Source organism: Melospiza georgiana, chromosome 8, assembly GCF_028018845.1.
Source record: "Melospiza georgiana isolate bMelGeo1 chromosome 8, bMelGeo1.pri, whole genome shotgun sequence".
Lineage (NCBI taxonomy): Eukaryota > Metazoa > Chordata > Aves > Passeriformes > Passerellidae > Melospiza > Melospiza georgiana.
The window spans coordinates 26191465-26206992 of NC_080437.1; the positions used below are offsets into that span (position 1 = coordinate 26191465).

At 40.1% G+C, this 15528-nt stretch overlaps 1 protein-coding gene across 1 annotated transcript in view; it reads left to right on the top strand.

The window, feature by feature from the left end:
* Positions 1–15528, top strand: part of SORCS3 (sortilin related VPS10 domain containing receptor 3) — a 267197-nt gene that overhangs the window by 166754 nt on the left and 84915 nt on the right. The window contains exon 5 of the mRNA XM_058028863.1: positions 172–245. Coding sequence (XP_057884846.1) covers positions 172–245 — 74 coding nt within the window. The remainder of the gene's footprint in view (positions 1–171; positions 246–15528) is intronic.

Here is a 15528-nt window from a genome sequence, read left to right on the forward strand (position 1 = left end):
AAAGTAAAGGGAAGAAATTAGCTCCCCTGGCAGTGAGGGTGATCAATAGTTGTGTATAATTATTGTGAACAATCCATTCATGTTCTTTAATCTGAGCTGATTTTAATACTTTATCCAGCAACAGTCTTCCTTCTTTTTCCTCAAAGTTTATACTTTCTCTCTGTCTTCCAGCTGTACAGCTCCATGGACTTTGGAAGAAAATGGCAGCTCATGCACGAGCGGGTCACTCCAAACAGGTTTTACTGGTGAGTTAGGGCCACTGGCTTGTCTTGCTTTGGGTGGGACATGGAGGGGAGAATGGCATCCAACTTGAAGGGATTGGTTATTTTATCTGAATAAATTCATTCCATAGAACATACCTTGCAGTGCCATAGTCTCCGTGTTTGCACCTCTTGTCTGATAAAATGTGGTGTCTTTTAAAGAGAAGTACAAGTCTTTTGATAATTGCAGAACTCCTACTTCTTCGTTGTTCACCTGCCTAGAGTAACACAGAGGAGCTGTCCAGTGCCTCAGTGACAAACCTGTGACCATTAAACTTCCTAGTTTTCAGCCTTTTAAAGAGTTACTTTAGCCTAGACACAGTCTTTGTGCAGAGCCAGCCACTCTGACCAGTCTCCTTATGCAATCTTGGTGAGAAGGGATGATTCACTCTGCTTTAAATCACTCTCTCAGAAGCCAGTTTTATTATAGTGACTAGTGAAAGCCCAAGATCTGCAGTTTGCTAAAAATCTGCTTTGTGACTCAATTCCTTCTCAATTCCCAAGTGTCAACCTCTCAAATTGGAAGACTGTCTTGAAATCAGATGATGAAACAAATTTAGTTCCTATCTCCAGGCTCAGCCATCTCTGATGCATCTTTTCCAAACTTCTCTTCACCATGTGAAGGCTCAAGAATTGACTTTTAGAGAGAAAAAGAAAAGTGTTGTTCTTCTGTAGTTGAATTTAGGATTTGGGGCTCGAATCAGATTCTTAATGCTGTACTTACTGTATGCCAGATGATGGGGTGTGTGTGAATATGTAGAAGTGCTGATTTATGGAATCTGTGCATAGCTAAAAAAAGTATCTGGTCCTTAAGATCCAAAATGATTGTAATATTAAGGAACCAGAGGGTCACATTTTGGATGGTTAAAAATAAAAAGGACTTGGAAAACTTAAAAATGTACTCCCAATTACAAAGCATGATACATATTTATGTCTGTATCTATATATCTTAGAGCCAAATTTTCATAGAAATTTTTGCACCTCATAGAAAGCCTCTGGAATCCAGGCACAAAATATCTATAGATTGTATTTTCAGTATTTCCACACCTTGAAGTGGAGGTAGACTCCTCATTTCAAATTATCTACATTCTTCTGGAAATCTCTCTAAACATCTTTAGACTCCAACATTTAAAGCATTCACTTTTGGCATCAGGTCTAGAGATTTCCCTTAGTGCCCATGAGGAATCTGGACAGTTTGAGAAGGTTTTAAACACTGAGGAAAGGAAGTTTTAAGGTTCCTAAGTCACACAGACCTGCAAAATATATCAAAGGTCTAGAACCTTGTCTGTCCATGTTAGAGACAGACTGACAGACTGGCTTAATTCTTCAAATACAGAGTTTCTCAAGGGGACCTGTGTTTTCTGTCCAATCAGCTAAACAGCTGTGAATATCCCCTGTCCATCTGTCTTTGGAGGTCCTGCCTATGTTTGCTGAGCAGACACGAGGATCACCATCCTGAGCAGGGGACAGAGGACAACTCCATAATGTAGGAAAGGAAGTTGTTTTTCTCTCCTGGTTCTGGTGGCAGGTGGATGATTGACCTAACTATCAAAAATCCTTTCATCTCACTATTCATGCTGGCTGCTCTGACAAAGGCAAGTGTGGATCCCCTCCAGGTGTATCCCTCTGTAGAGCTGAGAATAGCTGGTCCTTGGAATAATTGTAACCTATCCTTCAAATAGCACAAATAAGCTTAGGGGAGAGGCTTTCTTAGAAGATAAGGTGCAAGGGCTAAGCTGACTTGGGAAGAAAAGCAGAACCTCTTTTTAAAGGACAGGTTGTGATGTTGTGCCTTAATTTCTGCTTCCATATAATAATGGTTAATGGAAATTGCTTGTTTTTCCATTTGACACCCAAATCTGTATTGTTTTCCACAGTCTACCTCATTTTTCATTGTCTTCTGCTGCTTGGTTTGAACACTGTTTTTCAGCAGTGCATTATGTAATGTGTGTGCTTCAGGTGCCTTTTTCTCTTAGGAAATGTACAAGTCTTCTATAGTTAAAACTCATAAGACATAGACTTAGAAGTCTTTATTCCACTCAGAAACAGCAGAGTCCCACAGAGAATAAGCTTCCCAAGAGAGTGAATTAGGTTTTTCCCAGAGTGGGAGGGATTTGAAACAATTCATAGTGCAGGTATAAGAGGTATTGAAATTGTGGAACATAATAACTCCCCTTAGCTGATTTATTTATCTTTTTCCTTTCTTTCCCTTTAAAGCTTAAACTGTGATGTCTTCCAAGTTCTGGCTTGTAAGATCTTTACAGAAAAAAAATGCAAAAAACAGTTTAGCCTCCAAAATTTGTTGATTTCTTTTTAGTGCGCTACAAAAGAGAGAAAAGTGAGTATAGCTGTAAGTTTCAGAGGGATGTAAGCCACTATGTTAAGCTCAGAGAATCATAAAATAGTACAAGTCAGAAAGGACCCTAAAAACCATCTAATTCCAACTTCCCTGCCAGGGCCAAGGGCACCTTCCAGTAGACCATCCAGCCTGGCCTTGAGCACTGCCAGAAATGGGACATCTGTGACTCCTCTGGGCAACCTGTTCTAATGCCTCATCAGCTTCACAATAAAGAAGTTATTCCCATTATCTATTCTAAAACTACCATCTTTAAATTGAAAGCCACTGCTCTTGTCCTATTACTACATGTTCTTGTAAAAAACATGTTCTTTTCTCTTTAGCTACTGAGAGGTGCTAAAAGTTCTTCTGGAGCCATGAGGTTCACACAGACCCACCTCTCAAGTCTGTCAGTCTCTCTCTGGATGCCCTCCCTTCCCTCTGGTGTGTCAACTGCAGCTCTCAGCTTGCCTGTGGCAAGGTTGCCTTTCCATGTCACCAGCCTATCACTGTCCCTGTCATCAGTATATCAAACACTACATTATTGAACCTCTGAATTAAAACTTCTATGAAAGTTCAAATAGTAATGATAGGGAGATGCCTATGAGATAAGCTGCTCTTTTGTGCTGCTCTGCATTGTTCAGTAGCAGAGGCTCAGGTAAGCATCCTTCATGAAATGGGATGGTTTCCATCTGATTGGAATGCAGCTGGCTTTATCTGGGGCAGGTTTTGCTGAATGTGTTTGCCTTCAAAACCTGACTTTCATCTCTCAGACTGCTTTGAATGGGCTTGAATGTGAAGACTATAAACTTCACCCAGTTCATGTGATCAGTCAACCTGACAAGAAGAGGTCTTATTTTTCTCTCTGAGATCTTTCTGAATAATTATACCTTCTCTGAGAAGACCTCACACATAGAGACCTTAAGACCAGGAGAGAACCATGATTGCTTCAGAGCTTGTGAGACTGGGATGTGAATTTTCCCTCAGCAGAGTAAGCACAACGTCTCTGTTAGTCACAGACACACAAGTCACTCTGTGCATTTTTAGCTCTGTAGCTCTAGCAAGCAGCATCTGTGATGGCTCTCTGGTCAAAACCAAAGCCCTAAGCTCCAATCCCAACTTGTGGCATTCTATCCTGGCTCTTGCTTTCATCTTCTTCCCTTAGTCATAGCTGTTGGTGCTACTCACTGGTTTGTAGTTTTGTGTTCCCACATGTCCAGCTGTTCATGGGACATCTCTCATGGGTTCCTGAGCCTGCTCAAAGTTTGTACATGAGCTGAGATTCACCCCTGGGCCACTCACAGCTATAAAAAAACCTAGGATTTGAGTTCTCTACTTTGGTAGTAGTGATTCATTTGTTAACTACACCCACTGATGACAGTGGCAGAGCTTGAACAGAATGTGTTACTTGATGTGTGTACAGGCATCCAGATTTGGCTCCCACGTGCCTTGGCCTCAGATTTTAATAACTTAGGATCCTGTAAGACTGGAAATAGCAAGTTTACGCTAATGTGATGCAGAAATTCCAAGATCAATCAAGATAACTGAAACCAGCATGGGTGCAAAGTTTGTTAAAATCCTACTCAATGTTCTTTTCTTTCAGAACACATTTCTGCAGCTCCCTCTGGGCCCTGTTCATTTTATATCACTATAACTTAGACACCTGTGCTGCCATGTGGAGGATATGAAAAAATAAAGCCCGTATTTTGTACCGTGGAAATGCTGGGGAAGCTTCCTTGCCTGTATAACACATTCTCTGTTCTGCTGACTAAATACTGTTGCTCTCCTGGTAAAGATTTGTAGGACTTGAGTTGTCCTTAAGTATTTTTTTTACTACCTCTGCCTTTTCCTGTGGCAGCACAATGGGACCAAGCAGGTGGGCAGGATGGTTTGGTTACTGGAGCATTCACCAAGCACTTTGCTGGATCACAGCTTTTCCCTGTCACCTTGTGGGGCTCCAGCTGACTCTGCCTTGTTACCCTGTAGGTGAGACTGGGATAGGAGAGCACCTTGATGATTCTAGTGGGTCAAGTACTCAGAGTAACATGAAGTGGTACAGCACTAGATTAAGAGCACCAGAGGGTACAAGAGAATGAAAAGATGCTTTAGTGGCATATGAAATCCTTTTATCATCTTATGGCTTAATTCTTTCAAATACAGAGTTTTTCAAGGGGGCGTGTGTTTTCTGCCCAATCAGCCAAACAGCTGTGAATATCCTCTGCCCACCTGTCTTTGGAGGCCCTGCTGTGTTTGCTGGGCAGACATGAGGATCACCATCCTGAGCAGAGGACATCACTATATTCCTTTGGACATCAACACCCTTTCTTAGTGTTTCCCCAGGCTTTTCTTTTTTGGAGAACACATTCCTGTTTCCTGCTTTACATCATCACTGAGGAATATGAAGTGGTGGATGTGGAATCATTTTCCTTGGTGTGGTTTTGAGATTTTTTTGGGGGGGTTCTTTTGGTGGTTTTTTTTTTTTTTTTTTTTTTTTTTTTTTTTTTTTTTTTTTTTTTTTTGTCTGTTATAGCTAGACATTTCCCTTCTCTCATTTATTTTTTTACTCGTGCTCTCTGGGACTGTGGGTGATTCTCTCAAAGCCTGGGAGCAGAAAAGTGGGGAATATCCATTTTCATGGAAGAGAGAGAGAAATCTGTGCAGAATTTCTGATGCCTCTGGTACTTCTGATACTTGGAGCCCTGAAGTCAGTGAGTCAGTGTGCAGCAAGAGTCTAGTCAGTAAAAGCCACTGAAATATACAGTATTGATGAAGATTGGACAGATAAGACCAACAAGGCAGGAAAGGAGAGAGGAGGAAAATAGGACATGCACTAGCATGGCTTCAAGGAGCAGCATTTTTATTTGCAAGTAGAAAAATTAGTTGTATCAAGCACTTCTCAAATATATTACTGATTCCCTCAACAAATCTCCCCAGAATTTTATTTTTTTCCCCTTCTTTTCCATGATAATCAACCAGATTTGTGTTTTATTTTGGAATGGGTCTTTTTTGCATCTCTGAATGCCAGCCACACTCAATTTGATCTCTGAGAGTTAAAAATTGTGACAAGGGAACACTTTCACTGAAAGAAGGAAAGAGGCTGTGTGTCCACTAACTTAGGCTTTGCTTTGGAGTTAAAGGTTTTCTGTCACAGTTGTTTGAGGAATGAGACAACAAGTTTTGTCATATAAGGGCAAGGTTTTCAGTCTTTTTTGTGATTTTGGGTAAGAAAAGGTGATAAAATGTATCAGCCAGTGTATTTGTTTTTAGTTGCAGCCTGAATTTCAGGATGACTTTAGTGAAGGCTGGTTTGGATATCTGAGACTAGTGTGGCAGAAGTTAAGGGGTTTGCCTCAGTTTTTCTAAAGGTTATTGTCTGGGTTTGTATCTACCTTCACACAGATGTTTGTATCTGTTTTTATTTCTTCTTTGTGACAGCACTGCTATTTCCCAATTCCAGTGCCAATTTTGGTCCATGCAGACTGTTTCAGCAGCAGTTCCAGTAGTGACCTTTGGATACAGCTGACATTACCTTTACTTGCCTAGTTTTTCAGCAAAGAGATGGTTAGTCAAATATGTGCCTGCCTCTCCTGTAAATCCCACTAATCATTAACTGCCAGATGGTGTCATTGCACAGTGCTGGGGAAACATCGCCTGGTTTTTTACAGCCAAGTTTAGTGTTAGGAAAACATAGTCTTGTAAATGTCAAATTGGCTCTTAAATAATCTGCGTTAGAGTTTTTCAGGATTGAAACCATACCATACATGGAGCTATGGATAAAGGAATGACTCCAGTTTGGCCACCTACGAGCATCACCAAGGCATGTACTCAGTGCCTATTACTGGAGCCTCCCTTGGGCTAGTGACTCATTTGGCTCTGGAAAGGGACTTGCTTCCCATGCCCCGTGGGCAAAAACACCCAGGGAAGGTTTTTCTCCTGGAGAGTAAAGCTAACATAAATCTGGAATGTGTTACTCAAGCCACCATGACCATGAATTGTACTAAGCTGAGGACAACATTTTCAAACTCTAGCCTCAAGCTCTGTAATAAGAGTTTAGGAGAGATGAGAATTTCTCATAAATTCTTGGCATATATTGGAAGATTTCCTTGCAAGGTCACTTTAGTTAATTAAAGACCACAACACCATGGTGATAATAAACCTAATTTTGTTTTCCTTTTCAGTAAATGGAAATGGGCAAAGTGAAACTCTGAGACTAGGTATTTTATTTCATTTTGTGTGCCTACAGTTAATGCCATAAGCACTATAGGTATTTAGTGGTTCCAAATGTTAGGTTGTGGGTGACTAACTTGTGATTACACAGTAACTCAGTGACAGAGATATAAATGGAACCTGGATATAGAGGTGGATACTTTTCATTGGCTGAAATAGTGTTTGTTTTTGTTGAAAATGTTCCAAGTCAATAAAGGTATTTTGGAATTCATGGCAACATTATAAAAAAATTTCTCTCAGAAATTAAAGGAAGGAATATTATGAAATATTTGACAATTTTTGGATGGTCTTTTTAAGTAATCTTAAAATTTGACTAAAACTTCATTTTGCAATATATGATTTTAAAATTAAAGCAGGGAAAGAATGCAGTCTGAAACAAAGTGTGTGATAATTTTTCCTAATTATAACCCTATCCTGATTTTGAACTATAGATTGGTAAGTGCTCTTCCAGGGACATTGTGATAGACTTTCTGGGTATCTACGAGAATAAAACCCTAAATGACCCTAAGAAGAGGAAAATCCTTCACTTTCTATCTCTGGGAAATGCTGCAGGACTGTTTTATAGGGACTGCACAGACTCCACGAGTTCCATTAGTGCCTCTGGTCAGTGTAATGTTCAGACTACTGTTCCCCTTTCTGAGCTCAGTCCATATTCCTTTTTGAACAAATTGGTGAGAGATCGACAGAAATAGTTGGATGTAGAAAAGCATCTTTGTAGAAGGTGAAAAATACCCATAGTACAATACTGGAGAAATATTACAGACTATTTTCTAGTTTACCTGGGACTAAAACCAAAGATATTTGGAGGTTTGGTGTATGTTTATGCTGATGACTTTATCTCACAAAGGAAATTTGTTGCAACTAATCTCTTGTACTATGAATGTAAGCTCTAAGTTGTAACTGGTGGATGCTTTAGTATTGTGTGGTGCCCCTCTCCTTACTGCCTGCTTTCCTAGGAAAATAAGTGTTTGACATTTTTATGAAGTCCTGTGGATGTCATGCTAATCAGGCTGCCTAGGCTTTCCTCTTTTAATGAGGAAAAAAAAAGAAAAAAATACTAAAAGCATTCTGACTAGAAGGATTGTGTGTGATTGTGTGATTTTGAAGGGAAATAATTTTAAGTACTTTAAATTCTCCTTTAAAACCCATGAACTACATAATAAGTGAACCCTAAGTAAAGAGCTGCATGATAAAATGTCACATTATGTATACACCTCTGTAATTCTGGCTGCTATCACAGCAAAAACAAGTTCTTTCAATGAAAGGTATATTCTTTGGAAGGGCAATTCTGGAATAGGTTGTCTTTGGAGGATTTCTCTTTCTAACCACCTTCTTTTTTTCTCTGACCTCTTTTTGCTTGAGAAACACAACATGTCTTGCAGAAGGAAGAACTATCCCTCTCCACTAATGTAATGGTGGATGTCCTTGCATAAGTACCAGCAAGCTTTTAGAATTTGTGATTTGTTGTGATTTTAGTACAATTTGTGATGTTTCCACACTTATGTCTTTAATGTTCTGTGGCTGGAAGTTATTTTTTTCCTTAAGGCCTTAAAAAGTACGGGCTAAAATATTTCTGCTCATTTGGCTTAAATCTGATGCCTACCACTACATGTCACCTGTTGCACTGCAGTTAGTGTTTTCAGCTATCAAAAATCCTTTGGCTTTGGTCTCCCAGCTGCCAGGTTTCTTTATCTCCCAGGAGTCAGTCTTTTCTCTTACCTCTCCCATTGGCGATTTTGGATAATTTTATAATTATAGTGTAATTTTATAATTATAATTTTACTCTCTTGGACTGAGTGTCTGAGACTGAAGCATACTAGATGAACCACTAGTAAGGAAGACCAGGAATGCTTTAAGGAAGAGTTTGTTGAATATTTCTCCCAGTTTCTATTGATCCCTGGAGTGGGTCCCAGTACTGTGTCTATCTGAGGAGCACAGGGTGGGAGGATCTGTGTTCTTCTCCTGCAAGAATGTAACAAAGAAGATCAAAGCCCATCAAAACAAATAAGTCCAAAGCCCATCACTGTGTTTCAAAGGCCAGAGTTGGAAGCTGAAATGCTGTACTGCTGACTCATGTAGTCTGCCTGGCCTGACTTCATCCTGGCTCTCCCGATGCACGTGAACTCAGACACAAATTAATTCCAGCCTGTCAGGAACAGTCCCAGAGTAATTCTTTGTGACTCTTTGTAGGAAGCATTGATGAAAGCCAGCCCTCTAATTAATATATTGAATAATGCATCCCTCTGAGGCATATGGGGATCTCCCATACTGTCATAGCTTGGCAAAGCTAATCAAAAGCCGGGCTGCCAGGCTGAAAGTAGCATCATATTTTGTGCATTCTGGCTAGCAAGGAATAGTCTCCCACTTTTTAATTTTTTTTTTTTTTTTTTTTTTGTGGGGAATTTGTGTTAGGTTCTGACCTTTGTTCCATATCATATTAATCTCTCAATTTCTGGGAAAATGGATGAATTCTCAGTGTGGGAGAGAATCCCACTTGTTTTCAGATGACTGAAACATAAACATCTGGAAATTCTTTTAAAACCACTACTGTTATGAGATGTTTAGGAATTACCTTTTCATATACTCTGATTACAGACATAATTTTCTGGCTATTTCATTCAATGGCAAAAAACCTACAGGCATCAGGAGTGAGCATCTTTTCTGGATCCATCCTCCCTTTGCCCCAGACCTCATCTCCAATGGCCCAGTTGACTTTGAGAAATGCACCTTTACAGCTCTTGTTTCTTTACAGCAGCTGGGGCTGGAAGCATCCTTGCAGTGGAGGAAGATGCAATCTAATAGAGGATTTATCCTCAGTGAGTACATCAGTACTAGCAGGGACCATTTTTACTTGAAACTAGATAGCTCAAAATTCTTCAGAAAGATTTTCTCAAAAAGAATCAGGCAGGACAGGTGAATTCAAGTTCGTATCCCTGAAGGACCCAGGTAAATTCCAGTTCATTTCCCTGAACTGACTTCAGCTGCTGAAGCTTTGGAAATTTGCCTGGCATTAAGCTGAACAAAACCAGTTGTTTTATTTAACAGAAGTTGAGCCCATGCTGTGCAAAAGGAACAGTCTTATCATGGCAAAACAGACAAGATATTTCTGCATTAATTTAAATGTGAACCATTTGTGTTGCTCAATAACATCCATTAAAGATAAGGAGGTCCGTTTTTATGCCTTCTGCTTGTTGTAAATTAACAAACTCTCTTAAAATGACAATTCATCAGCAGTTATATGAGGCAGAATTCATTCTCTGCAAGAGAAGAAAATGAAACTCCCATCCTTTCATTCCCTGGCATTCCCCTGAGTCTCCTCTGTAGAATGAGATGAGTTTAATTTTGCTATTGTTAAGCACAGTGAACATGAAGCTACATCAGAATGTAAGAGCAGGAAGGAGCATCTTATTAGCTGCATTACAAGTTCTTTTAAATAATGTTGATTCAGTAACTTGTGTCTTGCTGATCATATAGAGAACAAGGATGAAAAGCCAGTGAGTGATGCTGTTTCACTTGCATATTTGTAGTGAGTTAATTGGAATAGGACATAGCTGTGGTTGTCGTAGCTCTGTAATTATCTTGCAAGATAATTGTTGTCCATTGGGCAGAAGGCAATAAAAATGAGAGGTAGAAACATTTCCATGTTTAGTGGAATATCTGAAGTTCTGTAGCTGAGTCTGAGAAACATACTCACCTGTGTCTGCCAGCAAGTACTTCGGAAATAATAAATACCTGTAGACTTCAGAGCTGATTTCAGTAGATCTGTGTTTTCTCACATAGGAGAAAATCCTGCTTTTTATTGAAAAAATTGAGAAAACCGAGCCAAAAACTCTGTCACATTTTTGGCCAAAGGGTACAGACAGATTCTTAGGTTTTGCTCACAGTATTTTTGGTTTTCAGGTTTTGATTGAAAATCTTTGAGTGAAGGAGACATGTTCCACTACAATATTGATTTTTGGGGCAATCTGTAGTAGTGACTCCCTAAAGCCATTTCTAGATCTGCAGTAGTTTCTCCAGAATTCTTTTTTTTTCTTTCTACAAATCATTAGATTTGAACAGTGTGCTGGCACTTTGGAATTCGCCTTGAGGATAGAAACCAGCAGAGTATTACTTTCCATTTGGCCTTGTACTTCTCTTTCCTTTTATTGCTCCTCTGTAACAACAGATTAGGAACCCCGCAAAGAGAAGCTCTTGATTTACCTACAGCTTGACCATGCACTTTTGCATCTTGACATGACTCCCACTGCAGCTTCCTGCCCTGAGCATTCTCACTTGACCAGGCAATGCTTTTGGGATGGGGATGCTTTGGGATGCTGCTGTTGTGAAGAGCTGGGAGTGTGTCCAGTGCTCAGCCCCCTGGGTTGTCTCCTTATTGTTTGTTCACCTGTCCACATTAGAGCAAAAGACCCATAAAAGATCTCTGGTTTCTGTGGTCTCTCCTGCTGCACTGTTGCTCTCTCACTGACAGAGACCTGCATGTGACTGTGTCTCTTTCATTCATCTCCATTCTGCCTGTGAGGATGCTTCTGTCTCGGATGCAAACTTGTCTTGTCACGAGACACTGTTGCTTTTACAAATCATAGCCACACAGACTTGCTGTTTCTACAGGCAGAGCCTGTCTTTAGATATCTGTCTGCTGCCAGAATCCCTTTTGTTTCCTGCTTCTTTGTCTTTTCCTCCTGTGGTATTGAGACAAATGAGCATCTCACTCTCAGCAGCTAATTGAGTGTGATTTTTTGGGGGCAAGGAGACACATTGATGCATTTATGCTTGCTGATCCAGAACAGAGTAGTTCATTCTACTCTCTATTTCTTCTCCTTACCTTTGTTCTTCATTCCTTTCTTTCCCTATTCCTTTTCTGGCTGATGGCTAAAAGTCAAAGAAGGAAATAAGCCATTTGTTCTCTTCAGGTTAGTGTCTGAAATGCAGAGAAACAACTGTCACAAAAGGTTTGTGAAACAAATCTATTTTTTCATATTGTTTTTCCCCAAAATGCATTAAATGAACCACAAATTCATTTCCAGAATATTAGATGTTATCCCAGGGTGATTCTTCACAATATCCTGCAACAGGGAATGTAGAGACTCATTCTTCCTTAATTAATACAATGTACAATGCTCATAGGCATGTGGGGCTTATCAGCAAATCCTATACATATTGTCTGTGCCAAGTTTCATACTGGCATCCCCTCTTTGGACAATTTAGGCTTTATTTTTATCCATCAACTGCTGCATTCATTTATTAAATGATGCTCTTGCTCTGAAGCTTTTTGGAGGTCTTTTATTGTGCCTAGGCCTCTGGTAATAGGTGAATCACTGAGCCTTAGCATTTCAGGCATGTCATATTTACAGCTGGAAAACATTTGTACAAATGAGGCCAATTAAACACACAGTATCTGATAATCCTTATTTTGGTGTAAAATATTTCTTGAATGGGTCATATTTAAGACACTTCTGCTAGGAAACAAACCTGGAAGAATATTACAAGTCTTACAAACATTTCCTTTGAAGGAGAGGAGTAACTCCAGTGAAATCTTTGGTTACAGGACTGCCAGGCTGAGCTGAGGGGTCTTTGAGCATGTACTTTGCTTTTCTAAAGTGATCCAAAACAGGCCTGATTTATGTTTCATGAAAAAGCACAGCAATAATCTATAGCAATTCCCCATGTACATGACTCTCAAAGGAGGGTAGCCAAGCACTGGGAAAACATTAATTAACTGGGCTTTATAATATAGTAGGCACTAAACTAATTTTAAGCAAATGCAAAAATCCAAAAATATACTCTTATTCTTATTTCAAATATATTTAATGAGAATGTGGTTATATTTGTTGGAATTTATGGTATAGGTTTGGGAAAAATGCCACATGACTTTAAAGGACTAGGACCTATGACCTGGATGAGAACTAGATACAGCCTTACTTGTGCATAGGTTTTGGTGTTAGCATAAAGGGAAAAGAAAAAATATTAAGCAACAGCAGTTTTGCTGTTGCTAAATATACTTTAAAGGTATTCCCTGTTAATTTCTGTGATAAAAAGAGTACCTTCTTTTATGTACTGAGAAGAGAAAGAAATGATTCTCTGTGCAGCAGAGCCTGCTGCCTTTAATGGATTCTCTGGTGGTGATTGACATGGTTGAGCCAAAATGCCAGTTTTCCCCTCAAGGAAAGGATTGCTTTGGACCTCTTAACTCTTCTTGGTCTGGTTTATGCATAACAGAACTGTGTGTAGCAACTTTGTGGTTCAGTGTGTGATCCACTGAGCTTACAGGAAAGGCACAGGTTTATGTATTTGGTATTAGTGGGGATGAGATGCAGGGAGGCACATGCACGAATGCACATATGGAAAGACACCCAGATGCCATAAACACCTTGTTTTTTAGATACTGTGCAGAAAACCTCCTTAAAATTAATCGGGACCATTTTAAAAAGTCTTGGCTTTGCTGAAAAGAAATTAGCTGAGAATAAACACTTGGCAATTTTTTCCCCTTATCTTGCAAGCTAAGTCTCACAACAATTACTTCTGCCGATGTCCAGGACTACAGCATCACGGAAATGAGCACTGGAAAAGATGTAGAAAGCTCCAGGGACCTAGCTAAGACAGTTCCTTACAGTATCTTCCTGCCCAGCTTTTTTCCCAAGCTTCATTTGAAATATGCTGTGCAAGGAGGTTTTGCCCGTAACTCTTCAGAGACCTCATCACATCCTAACACATCCAGCAGCGTCTCCCCCGGCTCAGCCACACAGAATGATGCTGTATTTATGTGTTTAATAAACACATTCTTTGCCCCAACAGCTCAACATTTGTGTAGCTGTTAACTATGGTAGTTTATGGTGGCTGGCCCAGGGTTGTGTGCAGGTTGGGTGTGGGCTGTTAGGTGCCCAAAGTTAATGTCTGCTGGAGGTGATTTCAGACCAACTCATACATGAATCACCTTGTAGTGATTCCACCTGAAGCCAACTGCAGTTATTGATGCCTAGACAAATGTGATGCAGTGTCAGAGAGAGGAGAAGCCTGTTGGAAAGGTATGTGTCATTGGGCAAGGCTTCCATGTGGAAAACTCCGGGTCAGTTGAGTGGGAATTGAATGAATTAGTTCCTGCTTCCATATATGCACATGGGCATGGCTCTTGTGTTGCTTGAGTTAGAAATATGCACTGTTTGCCTGGTACAACACAAAAGTGTTTACTCACTTCTGGAGCAGGATAGAATTAAAATTACGTCAGACTAATTGGCAACATCCACTAATTTAACTGCTGTTTCCTGCAGCAAGAGGAGGAGTTCTTCCTCCTTTACATGTAATGGTACAATATATGTGCCTTTTTCCTTGATGTTTCTAGCCCTTATTTAGTGCACAACATCCTGCTAGGTGGTATCCATCTGTTTCCTCTGTCTTTTTGCATGGACGTTGGCAATCGCCTTCAGTCTGACATCTTAAACCTGCAAAAATGAGTTTTCAAGTCAGCATCTTGGGCGTCAAATTTGTTGTAAAAGTTTTAGCTTTGTTTTCAAAGCAGGGGAATTCCACTTTGGTCAGAAACTAGACACACCCTTGGCAAAAAGCTCTGTCCAGCAGGTTCCAGATCAAGTTTGAAAGGCAGACTCCTGTAACCTGAATTTTTGCTTTTATCTTGTTGTAAATCCTAAACAAAAATGTTGCTCACATTCAGTGATACTCACTCAAACCTCCTGAACTCTTGGGTCCAGGAGATAGAGGAATAGAGCATCTCTTACTCTCAGTTGATGGTTTAGGGAGCAGAGATCAACAGAGGCAGTTGGAATTGCTCAGCTGTTTTCATTTAAAATGGTAGAGGAGACAAATGTCAATCCTTTTTACCTTTAAATGCCTGGTGGGTAAGGCAAAATGGGTAGAAAAAATGCAAGAATTGTGTATTCCGTGGAAAGGCATTAGAGTTGGCAGAAAAAGTGAGCTGGGGTGTGCAGTAGGCAGGTAACCTGAAGAGTCTCTGTTTTTCTTTTTTCCTTTCTTTGCATGTATTGGCATTCTTTATTTTGAAGTCTATAACACCTTGTAGTTGGAAACTACCAGGAAACACTTCAGGAACAGTTAAAGTGCAGATATTGTGTTTTCCTTGCCCTTATTGTCTGGTCTCCCTCCCAGTCAGAGATTAAATATTAGCAGAGTGGCCTAGTAAATGTGCATCCATGCACAATGCTCAGGATAGAGATAAGGATCTTGCCAGGATCATGTCCATCCTTCAAGAGCACACAATTCTCTTCTGAAAAGAAGGGAGGAAGGATCTTGTGAAAATCAAGAGCTACCATGAAAACAGAAAGGAAAAGCAGCACCAGAAGATACAAGAAAACGTAACAATTCTTCCTTTTAATGGAATTCAGAGGTAGTTTGAATTCTTAATTGGAAAATTATCCTGTGCCTGCTGCAATTCTGGCTGCAGGCTCCACATTTTAAAAACTGCTTTTGCAGCAGTTGGGGAAAGTGTCAGCAGGAAAAACTGACCTTTCCTGTCACTACTGCCTGCATGCTCTCAGCATTTTGTCATGCCAGAGGTGATTAATGAATAGGGATGGTGGATGATGTTGATTTAGCTCAGTTCCTCACAGTGAGGGTGCCTTATTTTACTCCCTATGGCCATCACAGCAGCACACACGTGCATTTTGTGAACCTTGGTTTAAATTTTGCTGTCTCTAGTTTATATGCACAGGTCTGTGACCATGGGTCAGGACCTCA